The following is a 26,390-nucleotide window of genomic DNA, read 5'->3' as shown; positions in this document are numbered from 1 at the left end:
TACTACTTTGTTATAAAATAGGCTTTGTGTTAGATGATGTTGCCCAACTGTAGGCTGATGTAAGTGTTCTGAGCACGTTTAAGGCAGGCGAGGCTAATCTATGATACTCGGTAGGTTAGGTGTATTAAATGCATTTTTGACTTCCAGTATTTTCACCTTATACTGGGTTTACTAGGATGTAGCCCCGCTGTATGTCAAGGAGCATCTTTTCTGCTATGACATTTATATTACTCGCCAAATCCCAGACCAGAGGCCCAAGAAGACTGCATCTTCCTTGTTTATTCTGGTCGCCCTGGTTATTCCCAGGGCAGGACACGTAGGCTTTCGTTACATACCTGTAGACGGCTGAACAGTTAGATGATTGGATGCACAGATCTCAGATTCAGAGAAAACTGTGCTCCCGTCCTCGGCTTTTTTAGCCAGAGCAAAACCAAGGAGCAGCCAGATAGCCTGCACTAACGCTTCTCCCTTCTCTCTCCAGCATCCAGCGCCGGCTGTCCCTCCAGCTCCCCATCCTCCACCACGCCTACCTCCCGTCCATAGGAGGCGTGGACGCCAGCTGTGTCAGCCCCTGCGTCAGCCCCACCGCCAGCCCCCGCCACAGACACGTGCCCCCCTCCTTCCGAGTCATGGTCTCGGGCCTGTAAGGGCGGGAGGCCTGGGGCCGGGGCCTCCCCCGTGACAGAACCACACTGGGCAGAGGCGTCTGCTGCTGCAGGGACACTGTCGGCTCTGGCTACGGAGAAGCCGGGCGCCACGGCTGGCCTCTCAGGACTGCTGGGATGGCACTCAGGAGGACAGGAAGGGAGGGGGGACTCGGCACCTGACCTCGAGCCTTATTTGTGAAGTTCTTGTCCCTTCACAAAGAAGAGGAATGGAAACGGCTTCTTCCTTAATGTCTGCAAACAAGGAGGAGCTGGGATATTTGAAACTTGCACAAAAAAATCTAGACAAGGAGAGAGGCACTAGAACTCCAGCTAGAAGTCGCTGAGTGGCCCGAAGCAGCCTTGGGAAGAGGCACGGGGCTTCTGGAGAAACCGCCTCTGCACTCTGCACACGTCGCTGGCTGTGGCCCCTCAGGCCAGCCCTTCTCCACTCTGGGGGAGGAGGAGGCGGACAGGGCCGCCAGGCCCCCAGCTGCCAGGCCAGCCACCCCCAGCCTTCCTGGAACAGGGAGTCTGCAAGAGCCGCAGACAGGCACAGCCCGGGGCAGGCGGCCGGAGGGCTGGGGTACCGGAGCAGGCGGACTTGCATGCTCCTGATGGGACCTCCATCACCAAACGAGATGTTTGTTACTCTGGTAAATGCCACACGTCAACACAATAACACCCGTTCCAGGGACTGTGGGGATTTAGGGCACGTCACTGCAGACACGCTCTGCAGCATTCACCGACAGTCTGTCATGCACCCACCACGTTGGCCATGTCCTTGTGTTCACATCGGGTGTTCCCGGTAATAAGGGGGACCACCCGAGCCAACCATGGAATGTCTGTTCCCAGCAATCGCGACGAAGAAAGATTGTGCACTTTAACCTCTCTCATCAGGGCCCAAGGGCTGGCTGGGATTTTTTTTTTTTTTTCACTGACTTTGTTTCTGACCAAAGTGAATTGGGGGCATTCTGCTAAAAGACATCCCTATAGCCATGGGGAGAGAGTTACTGGCTGAGGGCTTCCCTTGGCTTCCAGAAGGCAGCCTTCCACCCATACAAGCCAGTGAGCTCTCCCCGGGGGTCCCTGGGGGTGACCAGTCAGCAGACTGACTCTCACTCATGAGATCGCTCTTCCCTTTCAAGTGAACCCCGAGGAGCACTGGCCTGGGAGCCAGACAGCCCTGGGTTCAAGTCCTCAGTCCCCTGCTGACTCCCTACATGACCTTGGGCAAGTCACTCATGTCTCTCTGAGCCTCAGTTTCCCCTCTGTAACAGATCGGGGTTGAAATAACACCCGTCCTGCCTACCTCACAGGGTCACTCTGAGGATAGAAACTTGATCTCGTCCAGGAAAGCTCGGTACCAGACAGTGAGGCGGCCCTGACCCGTGAGGTATTAGTGTGACTAGACCTTCAGCCCTTACCACAGCCGGGGCTGTGGCCCAGAGAAGCTTCCAGCACAGCCCTCTACCCCGAACAACCCGGCTGGAGGGAGGCTCCCCATGACTTTTCTGACATTCCTAGACAGGTTCATTCTTTGCTAAAGAAAGGCCTGAATGACAACGTCCAGGACGTCTGCACAACTGAGCGGCTTGCTCACTCCCTAAAGAAACCTAATGGCAGCTTCAACAGGCAGGCAATAATCTCTTCCCAGAACCACTGCAGTCAGGAACACACTGTTGTCACCACCAGGCTTTGACGAAAGGGCCCACAGGAATCTTACCATCGCCAACATTTCAAAACACCCTATTTCACGTAGCATAGCTTTCTGCTCCCCTCCCCAAAGAGAGGTTATGGAGGTACTGTAGCTTTTAGGGAAAAAAAAAAAAAAAAACGTTAACACATCACAGGTCAAGTTGAAGTCATTCTCTTGTTTAGGCACTAAAAATCGGTGTTGTCACTCACTGTGTATTACCAGTATTTACTTGCTTTCTTGATTTCACCAAAACCAAATTTAATTTTAAAGACCACATTAATTTTTCAAAGGGGAAAGAGACAATTAATTGTACATAATGTATACACACAAAAAATACCTGTAGAAATATTATTCCAGCATAGCAGGAAAAAAAAACAAACAAAAGTATTGGACTGTCGGAGGTGAGTGTGTGCGTCTGTAACCCTTTGTGACTCCCGAACGTGCACAGTCTTCTAGGTTAACCCACGAAGTACATTCTCCGTCTTACTGATACTGTAGGTTCACCCATTTTTTTTAATTTCCCCGCAAATAACAAGACCCACAGAAGTGACTCTAGCTATTTAATGGTTCTGTTCTTTTATATGCAGCAAACACACCGTCCATTTCCGAAGAGGCTTCGGCCCGAAGGCATTTTCCAATGATGTTAGTGCACAAATGCTTTAAATTAGACTGGAACTGCCAGAATCAAATGTAAATGAGGAATTTCTCGTACCCCTACTGCATGGTATCGATTTTTAATAAATTGTTGCAAATTTGTTTTTATGAATAAAAGGAAAAAGACTGTCATCTTTAATGCCTACTCTTCCCAAAATGCAGGTCAGATAGGGCCATATTCCTCTGCTCAGAAACTGAGGGACAGTTCTGGGGGTGCCTGCTCAGCACCATCCCGTCCCTCAGAAACCACACTCCTGCCCTTCTACTGACAGCACAGGGCAGCCCTGTCACCATGGGACCCCAACTTTTGACCTGAGGGTAGCAACGTGACCCAAGCTGGGCCAACAAATCCCTTCCCCGGGATTCTTCTTTGTAAAGAAATTTAGTCTGCCATGAAAGAGAGACATGGAGTCACAGGAGAAAAACAGGATCAAGAGCTGGATCCTGAAGGTGCCTGAGTTCCCGGTTAGCTGTCCCTTCCTGTCCTCCTCTGAAAGCACAGCCCTGCTTTGAGGGGGATGGAGAAGGATACACTAGGAGGGAATCTGGAGGCCCGCCCTTACTCCCACCCCTGGACACAGGGATTGGTTCAGGGATATGCTCATTACCCAAGCCCAGCCAATCAGAGCCTGTCCCACAATTTCTGCTAGCTGTTTTCAGGAGGTTAGAAGACACCCTGGGCCTTCACCTGCTCCATAGGTATTCAGGCCTTCCTCAGATTCTCTGTTCTTCCAATAAATTGCCCTTTTGCTTGGGTTAGTTCAAGTTAGGTTCCCATCACTTTTTTTTTTATTTCAGCATATTATGGGGGTACAAATGTTAAGGTTACATATATTGCCCATGCCCCCCTCCCCAGTTCCCATCACTTTTAACCACAGGTTGTTAACTAACATGGAAAACTCACTGCCTCCCCAGCCCAGCCCCGTGTCCAGGCCTACCCAGCCTGTCGGATTTGGCCCCATGCTCCTTTCCACCGCCTGCCCCTTGTTCCCCATGGAGTCACCCCACAGTCTGTGACTTCTTCCATGGTGCTGGGCTCTCTGCCAGCAGCTCCTCTCATCCTCCTAGACCCCCTAATGCTCTCCTCCTATTGTAATGCTCTCCTATTCTCTGAGCTGAGGACACTGCCCCACCCCCTCATGGCCCTGGGTACATGCTCGCACTGTCCCCTCCCATTCTGGGTCACAAGCTCCCTGAAAATGGGTGTTGTGCTGCTTCCTCAGTGTTCCACTAGGCAGCAGTCCTCCCTGTGGCTCACGACAGGCTTTAGCAAGGCATTGCAGAGCTGGGCATTTTGGCTGAGGTATGTCCCAATTGGTTGCTGGGTCTGGAAGTTAGAACAAAGGCAGAGGTGGCCAAAGCACGCTGCAGAGGCCCAAGGCCATGTGACTGGGTGTGGTCTCCAGAAATGGGGGGACTGCACTCACAGACTTCACTGGAGCGCTGCACCCAGGCCAAAGTTCTTCAGTGCATGGGCTCCTGAATGGTGGAGCCTGGCAAGGAGCAGGCAGCCTGAATCCTGGGCCAAGAGAGCCCTGCTCCATGCCTACCACTCCACACCACCTCTTAGCCTCCTACTCGATATAGGTTGTTCAAAGGTGAGAAACAAACCCACCAGGGGGAAGGGACTTACCCAAAGTCTCCCTTCCAAGTACTAACCAGACCCGACCCTGCTTAGCTTCCGAGATCAAATGAGATCAGGCACGTTCAGGGTGTTATGGCCATACACTTACCCAAGGTCACCTAATGAGTCTGTGGCAAAGGCAGGAACAACCAGATTCCTGACTGGTCTTCCTTCTCCACCTGACCAAGAGTCACAGAAATTAGAGCTAAGAAGGATCACAGATTATCTTGTCCAACCCATCCTTGTACAGGTGGGGAAACTGAGGCCAGGCTGGTCGACTGCAGCCAAGGTCAACCAGAAGGTCATAAGAGAACAAGCATGGAACCCAGGTGTCCTGGCTTGAAGACTCAGCTCTTCTCTCTCAAGTCCACTTACTCACACCTGTGCTACCACAGGTAGAGCAACCCTGTAGTAGTGAGACACTACCACATGGAGCCATGTCTCAGCCACCAACTCGAGAAACCTACATATATGAAAACTCACTAAATATGGAGCCAGCTGAAGAAAATAAGGAGAGAAATGCCAAAGTGTTGAAAAAAAGCCTCCTCCTCATCACTAAGGTTCTCCATGCCTTGCTTGGCCTCGAAGAGCAACAAGACTAAAGGAAGGGCCCAGAGAACAATGTTGCACTGCATTCTTTTTACAAAGGGTTCTCTTTGTCTTCCTTTGGTTATTTATTACTGGCTCATTTCTAAGGTAAAATAAATAAAGAATATTTCCCAGCTTCAACGAAAGGCATTCTGGAGTTGAAGCCCTTTGAAAAAGCTCTGCCTGGCAGTCTCCCCACCCTGGGCTGTGGCGACAACGCTGGGATCTGCTCTGAGCGAGTATGGGAAGAGGTTTCTGGAAACAGTAAGCCTGGGGCAGTTGCCTGTGCTCAGCAGTTTCCTCTCTACAAGGATCTTCCTGGGCTCAGGCTCTAAAAGCCTGGAAGCCACTGCGGCAGAAAGGAGGCGGTGCTGGGTAGACTGTGGAGAGCAGGCTGGTGGCCACCAGCATTTCCGCCTACCCAGCCCTCTTCCGGCCCCTGCTCTGGGAGCCAGCCCCTGCTCCCACCCCTGGACACAGGGATTGGTTCAGGGATATGCCCATTACCCAAGCCCAGCCAATCAGAGTCCTTCCCAGGGTTTCTGCCCGCTATTTTCAGGATGTTTGAGATCTTGCCTTCCACGTGGAGAAAAATGAAAAGAGAGAAACTGAGCTCTGGTCACACCGTTTGGGCTCAAGGACTATTGATGGCTAAAGATACATCCACCCTTAAGCTTCTAGGTTTTAAACTAATATGTACTCTTTTCTGCCTACATCGAGTAGGGTTTCTGTTGCTTAGAACAGAAAGAAATCCGTGGGATCTGGGGGGCTCCACATAAGGGCCCATGTTTGTCCAAAATTTTTGAGGATTCTGCCCTCCTCCCTCCTGCTGGTTTTGAGGAGGCACTTAGGAGGTATTTCCCTGGCCCCACACATGCTGCTGGGCAGGAAGTGTGAGGACCTAGGAAACCTCAGGAGGCTAAAGAAGGGTCATGGGGCTTGGCTGAGGCGGGGGTGCTGGAACCCAGCAGCGTGCCCCCAGGAAGGGCCCCGTGTCTGTTCTGCCGTCTCTGCCCCTGTCTCCTGCCTGTCCCTAACCTCCGTGCGTCATCACACCTTATTCAGCCTTGAGGAGCAGGATTTGCGAGGCCCTGAGCGGTAAGTGATTAACACGCTCTCCTAAAGAGAAAATGGGTCCCTACTCTACCTCCCCCACACACTTGAAACCCTGGCAAATCTCAGAGTCTCACTTGTTTCTGCTCAGACCTACCCGTCTGTGGTCCCGAGTGGTTCCTGCCCGGAGATGACAATTCAGTGCCTGCTTTCTCCAGGACCCACTTGCAGGAGTCCTGAGTCCCAATGGGGCATCCCCTGAGCCCTCACTCTTTGCCAGGGCCTGGGCTGGGCACCAGGGCAATGATAGTGAACAGAGCACAGGTCTCAAGAAGTTCACACTGGCTGTGCGTGGTGGTTCCTAGCACTGTAATCCTAGCACTCTGGGAGGCCGAGGCAGGCAGATTGCTCAAGGTCAGGAGTTCGAAACCAGCCTGAGCAAGAGCAAGACCCCATCTCTACTAAAAATAGAAAGAAATTAATTGGCGAACTAAAAATATATAGAAAAAATTAGCCAAGCATGGTGGCTCATGCCTGTAGTCTCAGCTACTTGGGAGGCTGAGACAGAAGGATTGCTTGAGCCCAGGAGTTTGAGGTTGCTGTGAGTTAGGCTGATGCCAAGGCATCTAGCCCGGGCAACACAATGAGACTGTCTCAAAAAAAAAAAAGTTCACAGACTAATGGAGAGACAGAAGCATAATGAAGAAATGATGACAGTATGTAATGAGCACCTTACCCAAGTTAGGGGGTCAAGACATGCTTCCTAAGAGACAGAGCCTCCAAACAAGGCTAGCTTCATGGGTTTGTGACCTGTACAATCATTTCAAATTGCCCCATGCTTAGCTTAATGCTCTTCAGTCACTGCTTTGAAATTCTTAATAATTTTGGAACAAGGAGCATAGCATTTTAATTTTGTACTGGACCCCACAAATGACATAGCCAGTCCTGTACCTAGACCTGAAGATGAGTAGGAGCTTGCCATCAAAAGAGGGAAAGAAGGGGAAGGCATAGACAGTCCAACTGCATAGAATGCACGTACCTGCTGGGGCTGCTATGGCCACACCTGAGGACACTTGGGTTGTCTTGTGTTAATCATTTACCATGGAACCCACGTGGCCTCAGATTGCTGAAAGATCAGACAGCATGCATCCTGTCTGTGTGTGATGACATGGGTCAAATCTCAACATAACCAGACCTGGGTGTGGACTTCTACACCCCCACTTACCTGGCTATGTGGCTTTGACCAATTCATTCAACCTCTCTGAGCTCTTGGTCCCACATCTATAAAATGGACATGAGACCTCACCTGGAGCTGCTCTGATAGCCAAAGAGGCTCATGTAGGTGAAAGTGCTTTGTAAACCCTGAGCCTATAGCCAGACAGGAGGAATGTAAAGTGGACAGCTTCAGTCAGTGCCGTGGGGCAGTCAACAACCATCTAATCTCTTAACAGAATGCTTCCTAGGAAGAACACTGTCAAGTAAAGTGTCTTGATGTGCTGTGCTAGGGGCAAGGTGAGATTCTGAAGATAAAGCTAAAAAGAGACAGCAGAACAGTTCTGTAAGGAAGGACTAGAAATCTGGGGGTGGAAGGAGAGAAAGATGAGAGAGGAAGGGGTGAAGGTCCAGTAACAGGGCAGTGTGGCTAAAAGACTTTCAGGAATAGGTATGTCAACCATTTGATTTTAAGCCATTTGTGTTGCTATAAAATAAAACCTCTCCCTTCCCTGCATTTCACCCGATCCTGCAAAATGTCCCTAAACCTTTGGTAACATTTACTATACAAGTAAACGCCTTTTGGGTATTGGTGGAAACACAGGAAAAGGGCAAAGTCTATGTTTGGGTGGAAGCCAGAGTGAGGATAAAAGAAGAAACAACCACAAGACGCAGACAGGAAATATGCTCTCTGCTCTCTGAACGAGCAGGAACTTGGAGCAAGAGGTGGCCATGAGCATATATGCTCCCCAGAAATTCACAGAAACATTCCAGTGCCAAGGTCGGGAGGTCTGGAAAGTTGGAATCAATCACATCTGGATCCCACAGGGCAGAGTCACCCTTACTGACATGTAAGTTACATAAGCAACAGGAAACATGTTATCCCATAGAGCCATAAATCTCAAACATCCTGGATGCAATGGTAGAAATACTAGAAAACAAGCCCAGTAACACCGTGGTCAACAGGATTGCAAAATAATGTTCACACTCAAAGCTTGAGCAGTGGGGTGAAGGTGGAGAAACCGCCAGCCCGGAGGGTCTGGCGATGCTAAAGAGCCGTTAGCTTGGCTATCTTCGCTCTCCAAGGTCACGGCTATTCTCGACTGCTCTTGCCCACCACAGCGGTTCCGGCACTAATTAATGTGAAGTTAGGGTTTCTGTGCAAAAGGAATATACATTTGCTTTCCCTCTATCCAAAGTTTGACGCAAAAGATGCAGAGCCATGTTTTTCAGACTTGAAAAACACAGGGACACATTTTAAACCACAGCATTGACTTAAAATATTATTTTTATTAAAAAAGTTACATAAATATGTTCAAACTAGATAATAAACTTATGCTTAGACCTTTCATCTAAAAGCCAAACAAATCTATAAATTCAATAGAAACAAAATGACGAAGCCAATAAAAATCATATTCCCAGCATTGACGGAATGGGATGGATGAGGTTTCGCTGAAAAATGAACAGCAGCTCACCACGCAGCGCCACCAGACTGCTCCCGGGCACATTCCTGCGAGCTCAGCCAGCCTGGTGAGATGACTCAATTAGCACACAGCTTTTCTTTATTTAAACTTCTGTGAAAACTTCATTTATTCAGCATGCCACGCTCTCTGGTCTTCACTTAGCTCTAACACATCGCTTCCCTATTAAGGCCACCTTTGTTTTTTCTCTCATGAGCCCTTGACAATCCCGGGCCACCAGATAATACACACAATTGGAGCTGTGATTGAGTGCAGAGGCCCATTAAGTGCTAGGCTAAGTGCTTTACAGGCATAATCTCGCTTAGCTCTCACAGGGACCCTGGAGCAGAAAGGATTATTATCACCCTTTTGCAGCGGAAGGCACTAGGGCACAGCAGGTGAGTGCTGTCCTGGGTCACGCAGCTGGGGTGTGGGTGAGCCAGGGCTTGAACACAGCAGGCTGGCATGAGAGCACACCCTCTTACCACTTCCTCAAATGGCCTTGTCAGAAGTAGCTAGAGTCAGATGGCCAGGATATGCTTTTTTAGAAAAGATTACCTTGAAATGAAAATGCCTTTTCCATTTTACAGATTTGCAGATCCCCAGGATTCCCCCCCCCCCCCCCCGGCATCACCTGAGGCCCTAGGCCCCAGCCTGAGAGCCTCTGGCCCAGGCAACATGACCATGAGGAGACCCGGCCCAGCCAGCGGTTTGGAGCAATGCCGGCAGGTTCATGCCTGGCCCCTGGATTCCTCGGACAGATTCACAAGGCAGCCCCTAGGCCTCTGGAGACACCTTGTTTTGATGGCAGGGGCAGAGTCTGGGGAGCAGAGGCAGCTCAGGTTGGGCAGGAGTGATGGTGGCAGTGCCAGAGCTCTTGGGCAGCTGTGACTACAGAGCCTGCCATAGCCGTGGTGGCAGCAGCTCTGAAGGCACTAGCTCCTTGAGGGGAGAGAAGGTAAGGGCGGAGAGTTGGCCAAAGCTAGCTGAGGAGGTAGGGCTGCCTCTGCGTCAGGAAGGAGGCCTGTCCACTGAGGGCCAGAAGCTGGCAGCTTTGCCAACAGCAGAGATGCTATTCAGAGACAACCCTCTCCCAAGTTGACCAGATCCCCCACCCCAGACCCCAGCCCTGACCACTGAACCAGGCCTGCAAGAGCAGACTCTGCCAACATCCCAGGACAGGGGGGGTGAGATGGAAGACGTTCACCCTACCTGCGAAGAAATGCCAGCTCTGCATTGTTTCGGTGAAACAAGAGATTACAGATAAATTGATGAGAAAATGGATTGAGAAGAAAAGAGGGGGAAAGTGGAGAGGGAAGGAAGAAGGAAGGAGAGAGGGAAAGTTCTGGGACCAGAATAGTATCAGAAGCCCACATAGTTAACTCCTTTCCTCTCTCAATTTCTTGCTACAATGGCCCAATCAATCGAGGAAAAACCTGTCTCCTAAACATGATTCTATCCAGACGTTTTCTGAAGACTACAGAAAGTGTCCTCCTAAAAGTTCAAGTCGTTTCCACTGTGTGGGGAAGGGTGGAGGGAGGAGAAGCAATCAAAGGCCACCACCTTCCCACCAAGTGTGGAGAGGACCACCTGGGGTAAATTCCAAGTTGGCAGTGCAAAAGCCAAGTAGTCCTGGATTTGATTTTAGAGCCTCCATTCTGGGTTCAAAGGACCTCCAGATGGGAGGCTGTTATCTCCATGCAGGGCTTGCTGGGAGTCATGATTTCACGGGATTTCTGCAGAACAGATGCTACGACATCCACCTTCTCTCACCAGTCGCCCCCGATCCTGCTCGCACAGCCTGATATAAAAGAGGGAGGAGGCAAGAGAGAGCAGAACTCATGGAGCAGCAGCCACCTCTTCCCATCCCCTGGGGAGTGGGTGAGCTTAGATAAATTCTCCTCCCTCTGTAAGATTGGGGTACCTGAAGTATTCCTCCGCACTGATAGCAAACCCGCAAAGGGGATGTTTGTGCGGGCTCGGTTGCTCACTGCACAGAAAGCCAATTTCTGAGACAGCAGGGGTTGTCAAGGAAGAAAGGAAGTTTACTGTGGAAGATGTCAACTGAGAGGTGGGAGGTCTGCCTCAAATCCACCTCCCCAACTGACCAGGTGAGGGGCTTCTCTAGAGGCGAAATGAATAATGCAGGAAGTGAGTGAGCATCATTACACGTTCAGGGGGAGTGCAGGGCACGCAGCGCGGTGAAAAGTCATGCTGGCACATGCATTGCATGATCAAAACAACGACAGGTAAGCCCCTTCTGGAGTGCAGATTTTAGTAGTGTAATGAGCCAGGGGGCAATATTGGTTATCCTTTCAGTCCCATGAGCATCTGGGTGATGAGAGTGGGTTTCTCAGTGGGTCCTTGGGCAAGATTTGAGGTAGAATGCCCTTATCTTGACTTCTCTGAACCATCAGTGGTGTAAGGCCTCGTAGCTAATTTCGTGGCTGCAAGGAGGTTCCGCCATTTCTGAAGAGCGACTCAAAAAAGAACGGATCAGTGAAATAGAAAGTTACAAAGTTCTGGCCAACAAATTTTACTGGCCTGGAAACTTAAAACATAAAAGAACTGCAAAAACGTGTGTTTGTTCATGGAGCCAGTTACAATTCCGTCTCCCCTCATCAAGGAAGAGGCTGGCAGATGCCTTTCATCTGGAACCTTCAGAACCGCTGAACTGCCCAATGCCCACGCCCGGTGCTGCTGGACTGTAGAGAAAGGAGCAGAGAAGGAAGGGTGAGTGGCGGAGAGGTGGGGGCCAGGGTGGCCTGTGGCATTCCCAGTGTGGCTTGGCAAGGAGATGTGGGTTTCCCATGGGTTGCATGGACACTGAGGAAAGTCAGGAGGGTTTCAGCCACCCAGTGCGAGGCTGAGGGGTGGACACCGTGGGGCAGGCTGAGGAGGAAGGAGAGGATGAACCTCAGTCAGAACTGGTTCACCAGGGGACCCTGTCAGAAGGACCCCCAGGGCAGCCCCACGGGAGAGGGAGCACTGAGACCCCTACCTCGCAGAGGGAAGGACAGCCAGTTAGGCAGAAAAGAAGTGACAGCCAACAGGGAGTCGCATAAGGAAGTGCTTTGATCCCTCTCCCCTCTCCTGTCTCCTCTCTGTGATATCTTGGAGAAAAAGGAGAAGTGGGAAAGCAAACCACATCACCCCTCTCCCTACCCCAAGCCACTGGAGCCCCAAGTCTGGCCTGCTTAGGAAGAATGGATTTTTAATGTCCGGAGATTCTTTCCTTATTATGGCTTTATTGAGATGGAATCCACATACCATGCAATTCACCCTATTAAAGTGTGCATTTCAATGATTTTTAGTATATTCACAGACTTGTACAATCATCACCACAATCTGATTTGGGAACATTTTCATCACTCCAAAAAGAGACCCAGTACCCATTAGCAGTCACTTATTGTCCAAGATCCCCAGCCCTGGGCAACCACTAATCTACTTTCTATCTCTATAAATTTTGCCTATTCTGGACATTTCACGTAAATGGAATCATGCAATATGTGGTCCTTTGTGACTGGCTTCTTTCACTTAGCATAATGTTTTCAATGTGCATTTGTATTGTTGCATGGATCAATACTTCATTTCTTTTCATTGTTCAATAATATTCTATAGTATGTTTATATATTTATTTATACAATTATTTATCCATGTTTATAGGCATTTGGCTTGTTTCTACTTTTTGGCTATTACAAATTATGATATTATGAACATTCACATACAAGTTTTTTGTGGACATACGTTTTCATTTCTTTGGGTGATGTAATTTGGAGTGGAATTGCTGGGTCGTTTGGTAACTCTGTTTAAACTTTTGAGGAACTACCATACTTTTCCACTGCAGCTACACCATTTTACATTCCCATCAGTGATGTATGAGGGCTCCAATTCCTCCATATCCTCACCAACACTTGTTATTATCTATTTTTTTTAATAGTAGCCACCTTGTGGATGTGAAGTATCTCATTGTGGTTTTGGTTTGCATTTCTGTGATAGTTAATAATATTGAGCGTCTTTTCAGATGCTTATTGGCCATTGCTGTATCTTCTTTGGAGCAATATCCATTGAAAGCCTTTTCCAATTTTAAAATTGGGTAATTTGTCTTTTTATTATTGAGTTCTAGGGATGAGTTCTTTATCAGATACATGATTTATAGATATTTTCTCCCATTTGGATGGCTTATCTTTTCATTTCCTTAATGGTGTCCTTTAAAGCATTAAGGTTTTAAATTTTTTAACACTATAATGAGATTTATTTATTTGTTATTTCAAAATATTGAGGGGGTACAAATGTTTTTGGTTACATGAATCACGTTTGTAATGCTTGAGTAATGTCTATAAGTATGCCCATCACCCCCAAAATTTTTAATTTTGATGAATTCATATTGATTTATTTTTTCTTTTGTTGCTTGTGCTTTTGGTGTCATATCTAAAAAGATTTTGCCTAACTCCAAATGGCAAATACTTAGCCCTATTTTTCTCCTAAGGGTTTTTAGTTTTAGCTCTTACATTTATGATTTATTTTGAGTCAAGTTTCGTGCGAGGTGTGAGCAAGGTGTCCAACTTCATTCTTTTGCAAGTGGATATCCAATTGTCTTAGCACCATTTGTTGAAAAGACTATTCTTTCTCCCACTGTATTGTCTTGGCATCCTTGTAGAAAATCAATTGGCTGTAAATTCAAGAGTTTATTTCTGGATTTTCGGTTCTATTCCATTGATCTAAATGTCTATCCTTATGCCCAGAGACCCTTGGGAACTGAACATTGAGAGACCAGACTGAGACCTCACTAAGGGAACTTGCAAACAAGTGGGAAAGAGAGTTCCACAGAGCAGACTGGTCACTAGGAAAATGTTAGAAATGCCTACAGTGGGTGAGAGGTTGGAGTGGATAAACCCAAAGAGCCATGTTGCTGAGACTGCAAACTGATGACATGCATGTCATACGAGGGAAACAGATGTGTTTTCTTTTGCTAGCACAATGTTTGCCCACAAAGTGTTTTTATTACTGTTATTATCATTATGTAAATAAGGCTTGCATTTCTGGTTTCTCTTGAAAAACAGAATAGAGCTGAGTAGAGGACCTCCTTTACACAAGACACCCATCCTTTCATCTGAATAGCCTCCACCACTCCCTATTATACTCAGCACCCACGTGTCAACTGACATCTGTCACTCTGCCTGTGCGGGGGGTTGTTTTCGCTTACACTTAGCCCCCCACTTCACTCATATATAATATGTTTTTAATATTACCTGTTTTCTCGCTATAGGCATTTGAGTGAGTGGCTTTTGCTGTATTCTGTGGCTCCCTACCTTCATTTAAAATAGTGATACAGACTGGGCAAGGTGGCTCATGCCTGTAATCCTAGCACTCTGGGAGGCCGAGGCAGGCGGATCGGTGAGTGAGACCCCGTCTCTACTAAAAATAGAAAGAAATTAATTGGCCAACTAAAAATATATAGAACAAATTTGCCAAGCATGGTGGTGCATGCCTGTAGTCCCAGCTACTCGGGAGGCTGAGACAGGAGGATCGTTTGAGCCCAGGAGTTTGAGGTTGCTGTGAGCTAGGCTGATGCCATGGCACTGTAACCTGGGCAACAGAGCAAGATTCTGTCTCAAAAATAAAAAATAAAACAGTGATACAGAGCTGTGTTCATCTCAATTCATTCTCCCTCTCTCTCTCTCTCTCTCTCTCTCTCTCTCTCTCTCTCTCTCTCTCTCTCTCTCTCTCTCTCCCCCGTGTCTTCTATCACCATGAGCTGCTCTGAGATTTGAAGCACATGTGAACAGCACAGGATGTCACCAAAAGGCATAGGCCTGGAGATAGGCCCCCAGAAACCCAACAGAAGGAAGAAAGCGGCCTCTTGAATTGCTGTGATTGGTAGATCATGAAGCTATGCCACATCTTCAGAACATTGGCCATTTTACTTTTTTTTCCCCAAGATAGATTCTCACTCTGTTGCCCAGGTAGAGTGCAGTGGTGTCATCATAGCTCACTGCAGCCTCAAGCTCCTGGGCTCAAGCAATCCTCCTGCCTCAGCCTCCAAGTAACTGGGACTACAGGCATGCACCACCATGCGCAGCCATTTTTTTCTATTTATTTGTAGAGATGGGTTCATTTTGTTTGCTTAGGCTGGTTTCCAACTCTTGGCCTCAAGTGATCCTCCCTCCTCAGCCTCCCATAGTAATAGTATTGTGTCCAGTCCATTTTACATGTTTAAAGGGACATTATTCCTTGTTGAAGGAACATTGCTATCTAGTGGACTCCTATTTAGGAAATTCTCAGAGCCTCCCGTTACTTAATGAAACCAGCAAGAAACAGAAAAATTGGCTTTTCTGGTATCCTGGAATGAAAACAAGGGTTTGGACAATGAACTGGATCAAATGAATGTTGAGTGTTTCCTACTAGCCCAAAGAAACAATGATTCCTAGCACTCATAATAATATTAGTAGTAGATAACATTTATCAAATGCTTTCTATAAGTCAGACGCTGTGCTTAAGTGCTGGACACAGTGTATGTCACATAATCACATAACACTGTGGGAGAGGTATCATAATGATTCTCATTTATACAGATGAAGAAACTCAGGCACAGAGCGGTTATGTAACTTCTCCCAGGTGGCACAGCTAGCAAGTGATGGAGCCGGAAATCAAATCCAGACAATCTAACTCCAGAGACAGTAGAAAATTTATGAAGACACTGCCAGATTTGATGCCTAATTTCCAATGGGAATTTCCTTTCTCCACCCACTAAAAGATTTTGTTACATTTCTTGCCAAGCATACCAAGAACAGGAAGCACAGAAGTCTAGTTTTTCATTTCTCTGGCTTATAAATTTGTGAAAATTAAACTAAAAATATCCCCTGTGTTTTTTTATTCATTAAGAGATAAAATAATTTCAAAAGGAAGTTTCCCTGGAGCAAAAGTTCCTTTTTCAGAATCCGTTTCACATTCAGAATTTGAAATGGAATAAAAAATGGGACAGTGTTCAATGTCTGCAGTGTCAGGTAATTTCTTTCAAGGTTCTATCACTAAACGTTGTGCTTGACACGTGGAACTGAATTTCCATTATGTTCAGTCAAGCAAGATTTGACGGATGGAGCCGTCACTCCTTACAATGATCCTGCCAGGTAGCTGAGGAGCCCATTTTGGCCTCTGCTATCCTGTTATATTATGAGGTATTCATGCAAAAATAAACATTGTTTCTCTGTCCCCCAGTTTCCAATAATCACCGTTTGTCTAAATTGACATTTATGGAAGAACTACCAATGAGAAATCCCACTTACAAATGACTTGTGGGTTTAAATCAACCTAATTAACTTAAAACATAAGTACTTGAAAATCATGTGTCAAACATAAATTCTTTGGGCTTACTATCAATTGAAAATGATATTCTTCAAAAAAATAGATATGTTAGGAAGCACATGATGTTTTGCTGACCAGAAAGCATGACATTTTTAAAATGTATTTTCAATAAAACTGTATAACCATATTCCTGTAAGTTGTTCCTTCCTTGATAAAAGAAGTAAAATTATCCTGTAGTAAGAAAAGGTAAAAATTGATGTGGAAAAACAACACTAAATAACTTGAAGTATAATGTTTTATTAATGCATGTAATAAACTCTTCTACTGAATACAAATACATGATTTTGTTGGTAGAAAATCATTTGCTCATGCTTTCACCAAATACATGGGTAAAAGGAATAAAATTTAAGATATATTGATTTTAAGGGTGTCAAATTAGTAACCTGCCTGTTTGGGTGATGAAAGGGAGTGTTGCTTTTTGCCTTGACAAAAGAACTTGGAAGAACCAAGCACTGTATGCCAGAAGGCAGGACCCAAAAAGACCACAAGATGTCGCTTTCTGACAACCTCTTGCTTGTAGCTAACCCGACCATTGCAGAAGGAAGAGAGGGTGGGGAGGGGTGTTGACCATTTTTTGATGTGATAACCAGAAGTGCATCAGTTAGGATCTCCAACAATTGATGCATCTAGATCAACAGGGATTCTCTACTAATGTCCTAAACATAAAGCATAAATATTTTTTTCCCCCTTCAATTTCTTTTTCCTCTATAGCGACCCTGAGCACGTTGATGTTAGTGAGGATGTGGGATACCAAACCAAAAATTTTGCCATCATTACCTTTTGGTCTTCAACAACAAACATTCAGTGGGATGTTCTGAATCGGGATTATGTTCTCTATTTTATAGAGGAAGAAGCCAAGGCCCGGAAAGGTTGTAACTGACAGATAGAAATTCCAACGGCCAGGTTTCTCGACACCCAGCGCTCCAACTGGGGCTTATACACTGCCCCTTCCCCAGCTCTCATAGTGAAGGTGGCTGAGGACAGGACTGGACCTTTTCTGGTGTGTTTTCTTCACAACTTCTTTATGGTATGGTTACTTTATCATATATACAGGTTTGTTATATGACATAATACATACATGTATTACTTTGAAGACAATGTTGGTAGTTTATATTTTCTAAGCCAAATGCCCAATATTTTCAAACTCATCCACAAAGAGCTGTATGAGTGCTTTTCCAAGGCCTTGTCCTAATGTTGTATTTGCATGTGCCTTCTGCATTTTTATTTCCCTGGATTTGACAGATTCATTTCATGGGTCTTTCCTAGTATCTCCTCCTGAATTTATTTATAAATTGTATGAATTTTCTGTTATCCAAGTTTTTTTTTAAATGTTTATCTTTGTTAATTCCTTCCTCTTGCTTTTCTTGAGTTTCCTTCCCCCTTCCCGATAACATTTCTGTTGAATGCTTCTTTTTATCTTCTTATTAAATAATAATGTGCATTTAGGCCTGGCACCATGGCTCATGCCTATAATCAATCCTAGCACTTTTGGAGGCTGAGTTGGGAGGATTGCTTAATCCCAGGAATTTGAGGTTGCAGTGAGCTACGATGACGCTACTGCACTCTAGCCCACTCTAGCCCTGGTGACAAAGAGAGACCCTGTCTCAAAAATAAATCAATGAATAAATAAATAAATAATTTAAAGATAATAAATTTCTTTTGAGAACATTGGCTATATCCTATAATAGCTAGCATTTACTGAGTGATTGCTACATGAGAGGTAGTATAAGTGCTCTATAAGTTTTATGCAATCCTCACTTCAAGCCTATGAAGCAGGCATTAGTATAATATAATATTACCATCATTTTACAGATGAAAAAAGTAAAGCTCAGAGAAGTCAAATAACTTAGCCAAAGTCACAGAGTTAATAATCATTGAATTCTAATTCTAATCATTAGAATTCTATACTGGAGTCCATATGACTCCAGTGACTGATCATTCAACGCTGAATTTTGATATGTACACTTTTTATTGTCTTCTACTCTCCCCCATCAAATAATTTATAATGGCAACTTCTAGTTCCTCTTTTACCCAACAGTTATGTAGGAAATTTGTTTTTATTTCCAAGAGATCAGATTATTTGGTTGACTTTTCGGTATTATTTTCAAATTTTCATGCATTGTGGCCAAAGCACTTGCTTACATATATTCTGCTTTTTGAAACCAAAACTTTCTTTTTGACATGGGACATAATATGAAAAGACTAGATCTTTACTACTTAATTAAGTAGAGTGCTTATTATAGCACTTTGATCTTTGTATCTTTATTTCTTGTTATTTTCTAACAAATGTTACAAAGGCTAAAAGTGGTGTGTTGAAATCTCTATTGTAGTATTTCCCAATTTTCAATGGTGTAAACTCTACTGTATAATCTACCATCTTTGTGGCTTAATGCTTTGTGCCTTGAGGTCTACTTTATCCATCTTTAATTACAGCTAACATTTATTGAGCATTTATTGTGTCCCACATTTTGTGCTAAGAGTGTCACATGTATTATTTAATTATCGAAACAACTCTAGACAGGTGTAGATCCAGGTTTTGTGGGGATTGGAATTTATACACTACTGAGGGAAAAAATGGCAAAATTATGAACACAAAATTAGGTACAACGATGAATGTTCATTTAGAGTAAGAAAATAAACCATAACAACTTAAGAGCTCTCTTCCAGCATTTAGGAGAAATGCTTTCTGCTTACAACCTTCCCACCTGGAAGACTACAATTCAGCGGCCCTTGCAAAGGAACCTAATTCTCCTTAGCGTCACCTTAAATCTACCAGGTAGCGGGGAGAGGGGTTATCATTGGTTCCATTTTTATAGATGAGAAAACAGACTTAGGTGGAGTCAATTGCTCACCATTGCAGAGTTGGCATCTGAAAATTATGGGAATGGACTCCAGAGCCCTCACCTTTACCCCACGCCGCTCCCCACCGACATCACGGAGCGTGCACGAGGGCTTCGTTAAGGATGGCCGAGGGGCAGCAGCTAAAGAGGAGCTGAACAGAAGGGCAGGAGAAAAACAGAATCAAGAGGTGGGCGGAAATGGGCTCCACAGCTGTGGTAGAGAATGCGCCTTAGACAAAGGGAGAAATTCAAGGAGAAGAGGTAAAATGAGGCAGAAATAGAGCGAATTAGTCAGACCCAGGTACTTTCATTTATTTACAAATTGTACCGAGCCCAACCACGCCCCAGGCGTGGCAATGAGTTCCCGCAGCGCAGCGGCTGGGCCCGGGCACCCCACGCAACGCGACCGGCGCTGTTAGGAGGCGAAGGGGGGCCAGGACAGAGGGCGGGAGGCCACAACGGCCAGCCTAAGTACAAGAAGGCCGTCCGCTGAGATCCACTGCGGTGTTCGGGAACACAGCCTAGTTACAGGTGGACCAGCAGCGCCCGGGAGCCGCGCGCCCGGAGCGGCGCCGGAAATAGGGCCCAAGCCCCGCGTCCCTCTCAGCCAATGGCCGCGTGATGCGCCGTCCGACGGTGGCCTGCGCACCTGCAGGAAAAAGGCGGGAGGCCCATGAAGCGCAAGAAGGCACTATCTGTGTATGTTACCAGGCGAGCTACCAGGGCAGTGTAGCCAGGGACAAGCGTCTTTCCTCATGGTTAACCTAGGCCAGTGCCACCACGCCTTTAACTTGAGGCCGGGCACCCCAGCTGCCCTCAGTAAAGATGGCTGACTGGCGCAGGGAAAAGCCGGAAGTAGTTTGGGCTGAGAGGAGCGGATAGAGGGCTTTGGGGCGTGGCCTGTAGGCGGGGGCGTGGCCAGTCTCCGTAATCTGGGTTTGAGGTCTTTGAGGAGCACGCCGGGCAGCCAGCAGCGTCCCCACCGTCTCGCAGGGGCGGGTGCTCCACTGACTCCGCCCCCGCCCAGGTGTCTCCCTCTTGGGAGGTCCCTGCTAAGTCTCCAAGATTTCTCCCTTGTGTCCTGCCGAACTCTCGGCTCTCCGTGGACGCGTTGTCCCTCCGCGGTTCCCTTGCCCCCTGCGGTCGCCGGCTAGCAGCGATGGAGGACGCCCCGGAGAACGCCCGGGAGTCTGGCTCGTCCGGCCCCGGGTCCGCAGAGCCCGCGGGTTCTGCCAGGGGCCCCGAGGAGTGGCCTCCCGAGGAGTCGGAGGGCAGCACGCGGCCCCTGGAGGCGGCCCCGAAGAAGCTCTGTGGGTATTTAAGTAAATTTGGCGGCAAAGGGCCCATCCGGGGCTGGAAATCCCGCTGGTTCTTCTACGACGAGAGGAAATGTCATCTCTATTATTCGCGGACCGCGCAGGATGCTAATCCTTTGGGCAGCATCGACCTCTCCGGTGCGATCTTTGACTGCAAGGCTGACGCCGAGGAGGGGACTTTCGAAATCAAGACTCCCAGCCGGGTTGTGACCCTGAAGGTAAATGGAAGGGTTTTCTCCTTCCATCCTGGATGAGTTCCCAAGGGCATGGCTGGGCGCGGGTTTGCGGTCACAGTAAATTGACTGGAACAGAGATCACCGGCGTGTTCCCAGAACCTTGTGCTTTCTAAAGCGCATTCACACCCATTTCCTAATCGGGTTCCCACAAGGCAGGGTTGATGGACCCATATTAGGAGTCAAGAAACTGAGTCATAGATAAAGTGACTGGCCTGAGGTCAGGCATCTAGAGAATGGTGTAATCCACACTGGGAATCTTTCTATTTCTTGGTGCTGTTTCAAAACTTTACTTCGGGGTATCCCTAACAATATAGTTACCTTAGCTTTCTTGGGACTGAAGTATAGACAAATACAGTCTTTGCAATCCTCTCTCAAGGCCAGGAATCTGATTCACTTTTCTTAATGTTTTGGCCAAGGGGAGTGAATGCTGAGACTTTGGCAGGGATTAGGAAGATAAACACTTAGGTTTCACTGATCAGCCTAGATTATTCATCCGGGCATGTCTAAACCTGTTTTTTCTGTCCGCAGCAATAGGTAAATTTGTTTTATGATCATGTTTAACTGAGAAAGCCTCAAATAGTGGAAAGACCACATATTTTGAAGTCAAACAGGCTTGGATTGAAATTGTACGTTTGCTACTTAATAGCTGTGTGACCATGGGTGAGTTACTTAACCACTCAGAACCTAGGTAGTTTGTAGGCATCTGGCACATCACAGGCACCTACAAATTATTGAATTAATCTCAGCCTAGAGTATAGCCTAGCACCTAGTGGGTATGGAATGAATGTTGAATAAACACACATATATACATAGGATGACAGAACCAAGGTCAGAATGCTCATGTCAAGACAAGGTGTCCTGTAATTTAATTGGAAAGACATATCTGGGCCAAGAGTTCTGTGGGTATCAGAGAAGAGTGTGCCAAGAGATAGCCTTCCTCATCGTGTCCCCCTCTTTCTACTCCTCCATCCCCACTGCCAGCTAACTAGGCATGCATGGATGCCCACAGGTTCGGTTCCTTTACTGACGGGGCTTAGCTGGTGACCAGGCTGGGGACTTGGTTAAAATCTTGGAAACCACAAATTCCAGGCCAAGGAAGGCATCTTAGAGGTCATGTGGTTCCTGGGTCTCTTCCACAGGCTGAATGCTGTATACAGGGCCTGTGTACGTGGTATTTGCTCTTCCACCATTCCATGCATGGGCTTGGCTCAATTCTAGGCTCTGGGGTGTGACACCAGATCAGCCCTGCCCTCTGGTTCTGGAGAGAGAGACTGACAGGCAAACTGGCACACACAGTAAAACATTCTATAGAGATTCTGTATAAGTCTGTACAAGAAAATGTCGCGACAGGAGGGGTCATTTCCACTGATGGGGGGAGGGCCTAGCCAGAAAGGCATCGTGGAGGAGGGACCAACACTTGAGGCTTGAAAGAAGAAATAGGTGTGTGATGAGCAGACAAGGAAGAGAAGGTATTCCAGGTCAAGAGAGCCCCACAGGCAAAGATAGTAAAAGGTGATCCAGCCCCGAGTGTCCAGGAACTCATAGGAGCTGGGGATACAGAGGGGCCAGAAGGATGGAGTTGGAGAGCAGAGGCCCAGGGGTGGGGCACTTATGAGTTAAGCCAAGGAGCCTGGACTTTGTCCTGTAGGCTGTGGGAAATTGTCAAAGAGCTTTGAGCAAGGAACACTGAGATTAGAATGTTTAGGAAGCTAAGGCCGGCTATTGGGTAGAGAACAAGTTAGGGGAAGGCAATGCTGGTAGTCAGGGAGCCCATCAGGAGGTGATCGGGAGCTGTGGCCGTGGGGAGGGCAACAGTGGAGGTGGCTTGGGGTTGTAGGGAAGTAAAATGTGGGAGGACATCAGGGTGGCTGGAGTAATTAACTGGCTTACTGCCTGGTTACTCACTGATGGGAGGGAACTCAGGATGAGGCACCCATGGGACATCTAGGTACATGGCCCCTGCAGGAGGACAGGGACCATGTGTGTTGGCTCAGCCCTGTATCTCCAGCACCTAGCACAGTCCTGACAAATGTAATAGGTGCTTGATGTACACTTGTCAAATGAATTAATACAGTGGGGTATTTGGGTTTGGCAGGAGCTTGTCAGTATTAAGGTCATGGTGAAGCCCTGACCTTGGGAGGGCTGAGGTCTCTTAGGGCAAGTGCACAGAAAGAGAAGACTGGTGGGCATCATTTTGTCTCGTTGATACCTGCACGACAGGCTGAGGGTCTCTTTCATGAAGCTCCCGGCCTAGTACACACCTGTGGACCCCTGAGAGGCAGAGCTTGCCCCAGTTGCCACTAGCCTGCTGCTATTCTCTCGCGGCCTTGATCATGGGCAGGTCTGTGGGGCTCCCCATCCACCCCCAGCGAGCTGCCTGTCTTCTGCAGCCCACCTCAGCTGATCTCAGGCCTCCTTTATGGAAGCCACAGATCTCCTGGCCATAAATCCCAGCAGAATTCTCTGGTTTAGAAGTGGGGCACTGGGTTCTGGGACCAGCTCTACCACCACAAGCCAGGGAAGCTTCAGGGCCTTCATTTCTTCATTTGTGGAAAGGACTGATCAGTCCTCCCTTGTCCTGCTCCTAGAGGATCCAGGGAGTGAATGGATGTGAAAGTGGGTGTTTGGACTATCCAGTGCTAGGAGACTGATGACCAGCATTTACCATTAACTTATTTGATGTGCTAGAGCACCTGGAAGGTGCCACCATGTTGTCACAGCATGTGGCTGTCCAGTCCTCATTCATATTCGTGATTCATTGCTTTCCCAAAGCAGGAGGGATCACCTCCATTTCACTAAAAGGTAGCAGAGACTTAGGGCTGTCACAGAGGAAGATAGTGATGGCACCAGGTCCCCACCCAAGTGAGAATTCCAAAGTCCTTCTCCTCTCCCACAGCACCTCCAAATCCCTCTGTCTGGTGAGCACATTTTGAGTACCTACTGTGTGTCACGTACTGGGTGGGGCACTTTACATTCCTTATCTTATTTCATCCTCATACCTGCCCTAGAAAATGTACCTTATTGTCACCGTAGTACAGATGAGGAAACTGAGGCCCAGAACAGTTAAGGAACCTTTAAGTGGGAGACCAGACCCTGATTACCTTCTGTGGCCTAGAAGCATGTGGCCTTTCAGAGGTGAATACCTACCCACAGTGACCTTTTTTTTTTTTCTGGGAAAGAGAGAGTTCCTGTCCCACACCCAGTGCCACCCTGCAGGCGCAGGGCCTTGCCAACTAATCCTTGTGCTTCTCAGGCCGCCACCAAGCAAGTGATGCTGTACTGGCTGCAGCAGCTGCAGATGAAGCGCTGGGAGTTCCACAACAGCCCGCCTGCGCCTGAAGCCACCCTGGCTGGGAATGGGCCCGCCCTGCACCTGGAGCTAGGTACCCAAGGGGCTGGCCTCCTGTCCGCACACCCAGGGCTCTGGTGATTATGCCTTTACCTTCCTGTTGAGTGAGCGGGAGGAGCCTGGGATGTGGCTCAGGATTAGTTAGGGCAAGAATTTGGGCTTGGAGGCCAGACTGCCTGGGCTCAAATCCTAATTCTGTGTGATTTTAGGGAAGTCATTTAACCTTTCTTTTTTTTTTTTATTTTTTTTTATTTCGGCATATTATGGGGGTACAAATTTTAAGGTTTCAATAAATGCCCTTTCCCCCCCTGCCCCCACAAGTCTGAGTTTCCAGCATGACCATCCCCCAGATGGTGCACATCTCACTCATTATGTATGTATATATGCCCATCCCCCTCCCCCCTCCCACCTGCTCTATACCCTATTACTGTAGTACCTATCTGTCCACTTAGGTGCTACTCAGTTAATACCACTTTGCTGGTGAGTATATGTGGTGCTTGTTTTTCCATTCTTGGGATACTTCACTTAGTGGTATGGGTTCCAGCTCTAACCAGGAAAATATAAGATGTGCTATGTCACCATTGTTTCTTAGAGCTGAATAGTACTCCATGGTATACATATACCACATTTTATTAATCCATTCTTGGATTGATGGGCACTTGGGCTGTTTCCACAGCCTTGCAATTATGAATTGTGCTGCTGTAAACATTCGAGTGCAGGTGTCTTTTTTGTAGAGTGTCATTGGATCTTTTGGGTAGATGCCCAGTAATGGGATTGCTGGATCAAATGGTAAATCCACTTGTATTGCTTTAAGGTATCTCCATATTGCTTTCCACAGAGGTTGAACTAGTTTGCAGTCCCACCAGCAGCGTAGGAGTGTTCCTCTCTCTCCACATCCATGCCAGCATTTCTTGTTTGAAGACTTTTTGATAAAGGCCATTCTCACTAGAGTTAAGTGATATCTCATTGTGGTTTTGATTTTCATTTCCCTGATGATTAGAGATGTTGAGCATTTTTTCAATGTTTGTTTGGCCATTCTTCTGTCTTCTTTAGAGAACTTTCTGTTCAAGTCCTTTGCCCACTTTTTAATAGGGTTATTTGATTTTTTTCTTGCTAATTTTCATGAGTTCTAAGTATATTTTAGTTATCAGCCCTTTATCAGATGCTTAGGATGCAAAAATTTTCTCCCATTCTGTAGGTTGTCTGTTTACTTTCAGGACTGTTTCTTTGGCTGGGCAGAAGCTTTGTAGTTTGATCATGTCCCATTTATTTATTTTTGTTGCTGCTGTGATTGCTTTTGGGGACTTCTTCATAAACTCTTTGCCTAGGCCGATCTCTAGGAGAGTGTTTCCAACATTTTCCTCTAGAATTCTAATAGTTTCATACCTTAGGTTTAAGTCTGTTATCCAGCATAAGTTGATTTTTGTGAGAGGTGAAAGGTGTGGGTCCTGCTTTAGCCTTCTACAAGTGGCTATCCAGTTTTCCTAGCACCATTTATTGAAAAGGGATTCTTTTCCCCAGCGTACGTTTTTGTCTGCTTTGTCAAAGATTAGATGGCTATATGAGGATGGTTTTATATCAGGATTCTCAGAGCTGTTCCACTGGTCAATATTCCTATTTTTGTGCCAATACCAGATTGATTTAATTACTAAAGCTTTGTAGTATAGTTTGATATCTGGCATATTAATACCTCCCATTTTGTTTTTGTTGCCTAGAATTGCTTTTGATATTCGGGGTCTTCTTTGGTTCCATACAAAGTGTAAAATTATTTTTTCTATATCTGTGAAGAATGCTGATGGGATTTTAATAGGTATCACATTGATTCTGTAAGTCATTTAACCTTTCTGAGCTTCAGTTTTCTTCCCTGTAACCTTCTTAGGGTTATTATAGGATTAAATAAATCCATACACCTAAAATGGTTAGAACAATGCCTACACATGATCAGAGTCCAATGAATGTTAGCTACTATTTTGACAATAATTATGGGAAGGTCTCAAGAAATAACACTTCTACAGAGTTTCCATGAGGAGGGTTAATGAGAAAATGCAGTGTCGTGCTTGGTGCTTATGCATGTGGTTTTCTACAGAGAGCTGGGTAGATCAGTGATTTTATACCTGGTATTCTCATAAGACAGATTCCATTGCACCCTCATGGCTTACAAATGAAGTTTCTTGATCCCAGATCTTAGAACAACATCCCAGCATGGATGAGCTCAGGAGATTACACCCTCCCACCTGCATGCTGCAGCCAGGAACATGATTGGCAGGTTTTAGAATTGAGATAGACCACCTCACAGCTGCCCCTGCAAGAACATGGAAAACCAGGTCCCAGCACAAGGCTACAGAGTGTC

The 26,390-nt window shown here is 46.8% G+C and overlaps 2 protein-coding genes across 4 annotated transcripts in view; both read left to right on the top strand.

The window, feature by feature from the left end:
* The window catches only part of GABBR2 (gamma-aminobutyric acid type B receptor subunit 2), a 372,486-nt gene extending 365,852 nt beyond the window's left edge, over window positions 1-6,634 (top strand). The window contains exon 19 of the mRNA XM_012769020.3: window positions 482-6,634. Within this exon, the coding sequence (XP_012624474.1) occupies window positions 482-647 (166 nt within the window). The 3' untranslated portion in view covers window positions 648-6,634. The remainder of the gene's footprint in view (window positions 1-481) is intronic.
* Window positions 6,635-19,733: 13,099 nt separating this feature from the next.
* Window positions 19,734-26,390, top strand: part of TBC1D2 (TBC1 domain family member 2) — a 47,394-nt gene continuing 40,737 nt past the window's right edge. The window contains exons 1-2 of one of the 3 annotated variants that reach the window (XM_012769022.2): window positions 19,734-20,673; window positions 23,945-24,074. In XM_012769022.2, the coding sequence (XP_012624476.2) occupies window positions 20,299-20,673; window positions 23,945-24,074 (505 nt within the window). In that variant the 5' untranslated portion in view covers window positions 19,734-20,298. The remainder of the gene's footprint in view (window positions 20,674-23,944; window positions 24,075-26,390) is intronic. The other 2 variants (XM_076008866.1, XM_012769027.3) reach the window with 2 other exon arrangements.

The sequence above is a fragment of the Microcebus murinus genome, chromosome 12, assembly GCF_040939455.1.
Source record: "Microcebus murinus isolate Inina chromosome 12, M.murinus_Inina_mat1.0, whole genome shotgun sequence".
NCBI lineage: Eukaryota > Metazoa > Chordata > Mammalia > Primates > Cheirogaleidae > Microcebus > Microcebus murinus.
This window is presented reverse-complemented; position numbering and strand designations above follow the sequence as displayed.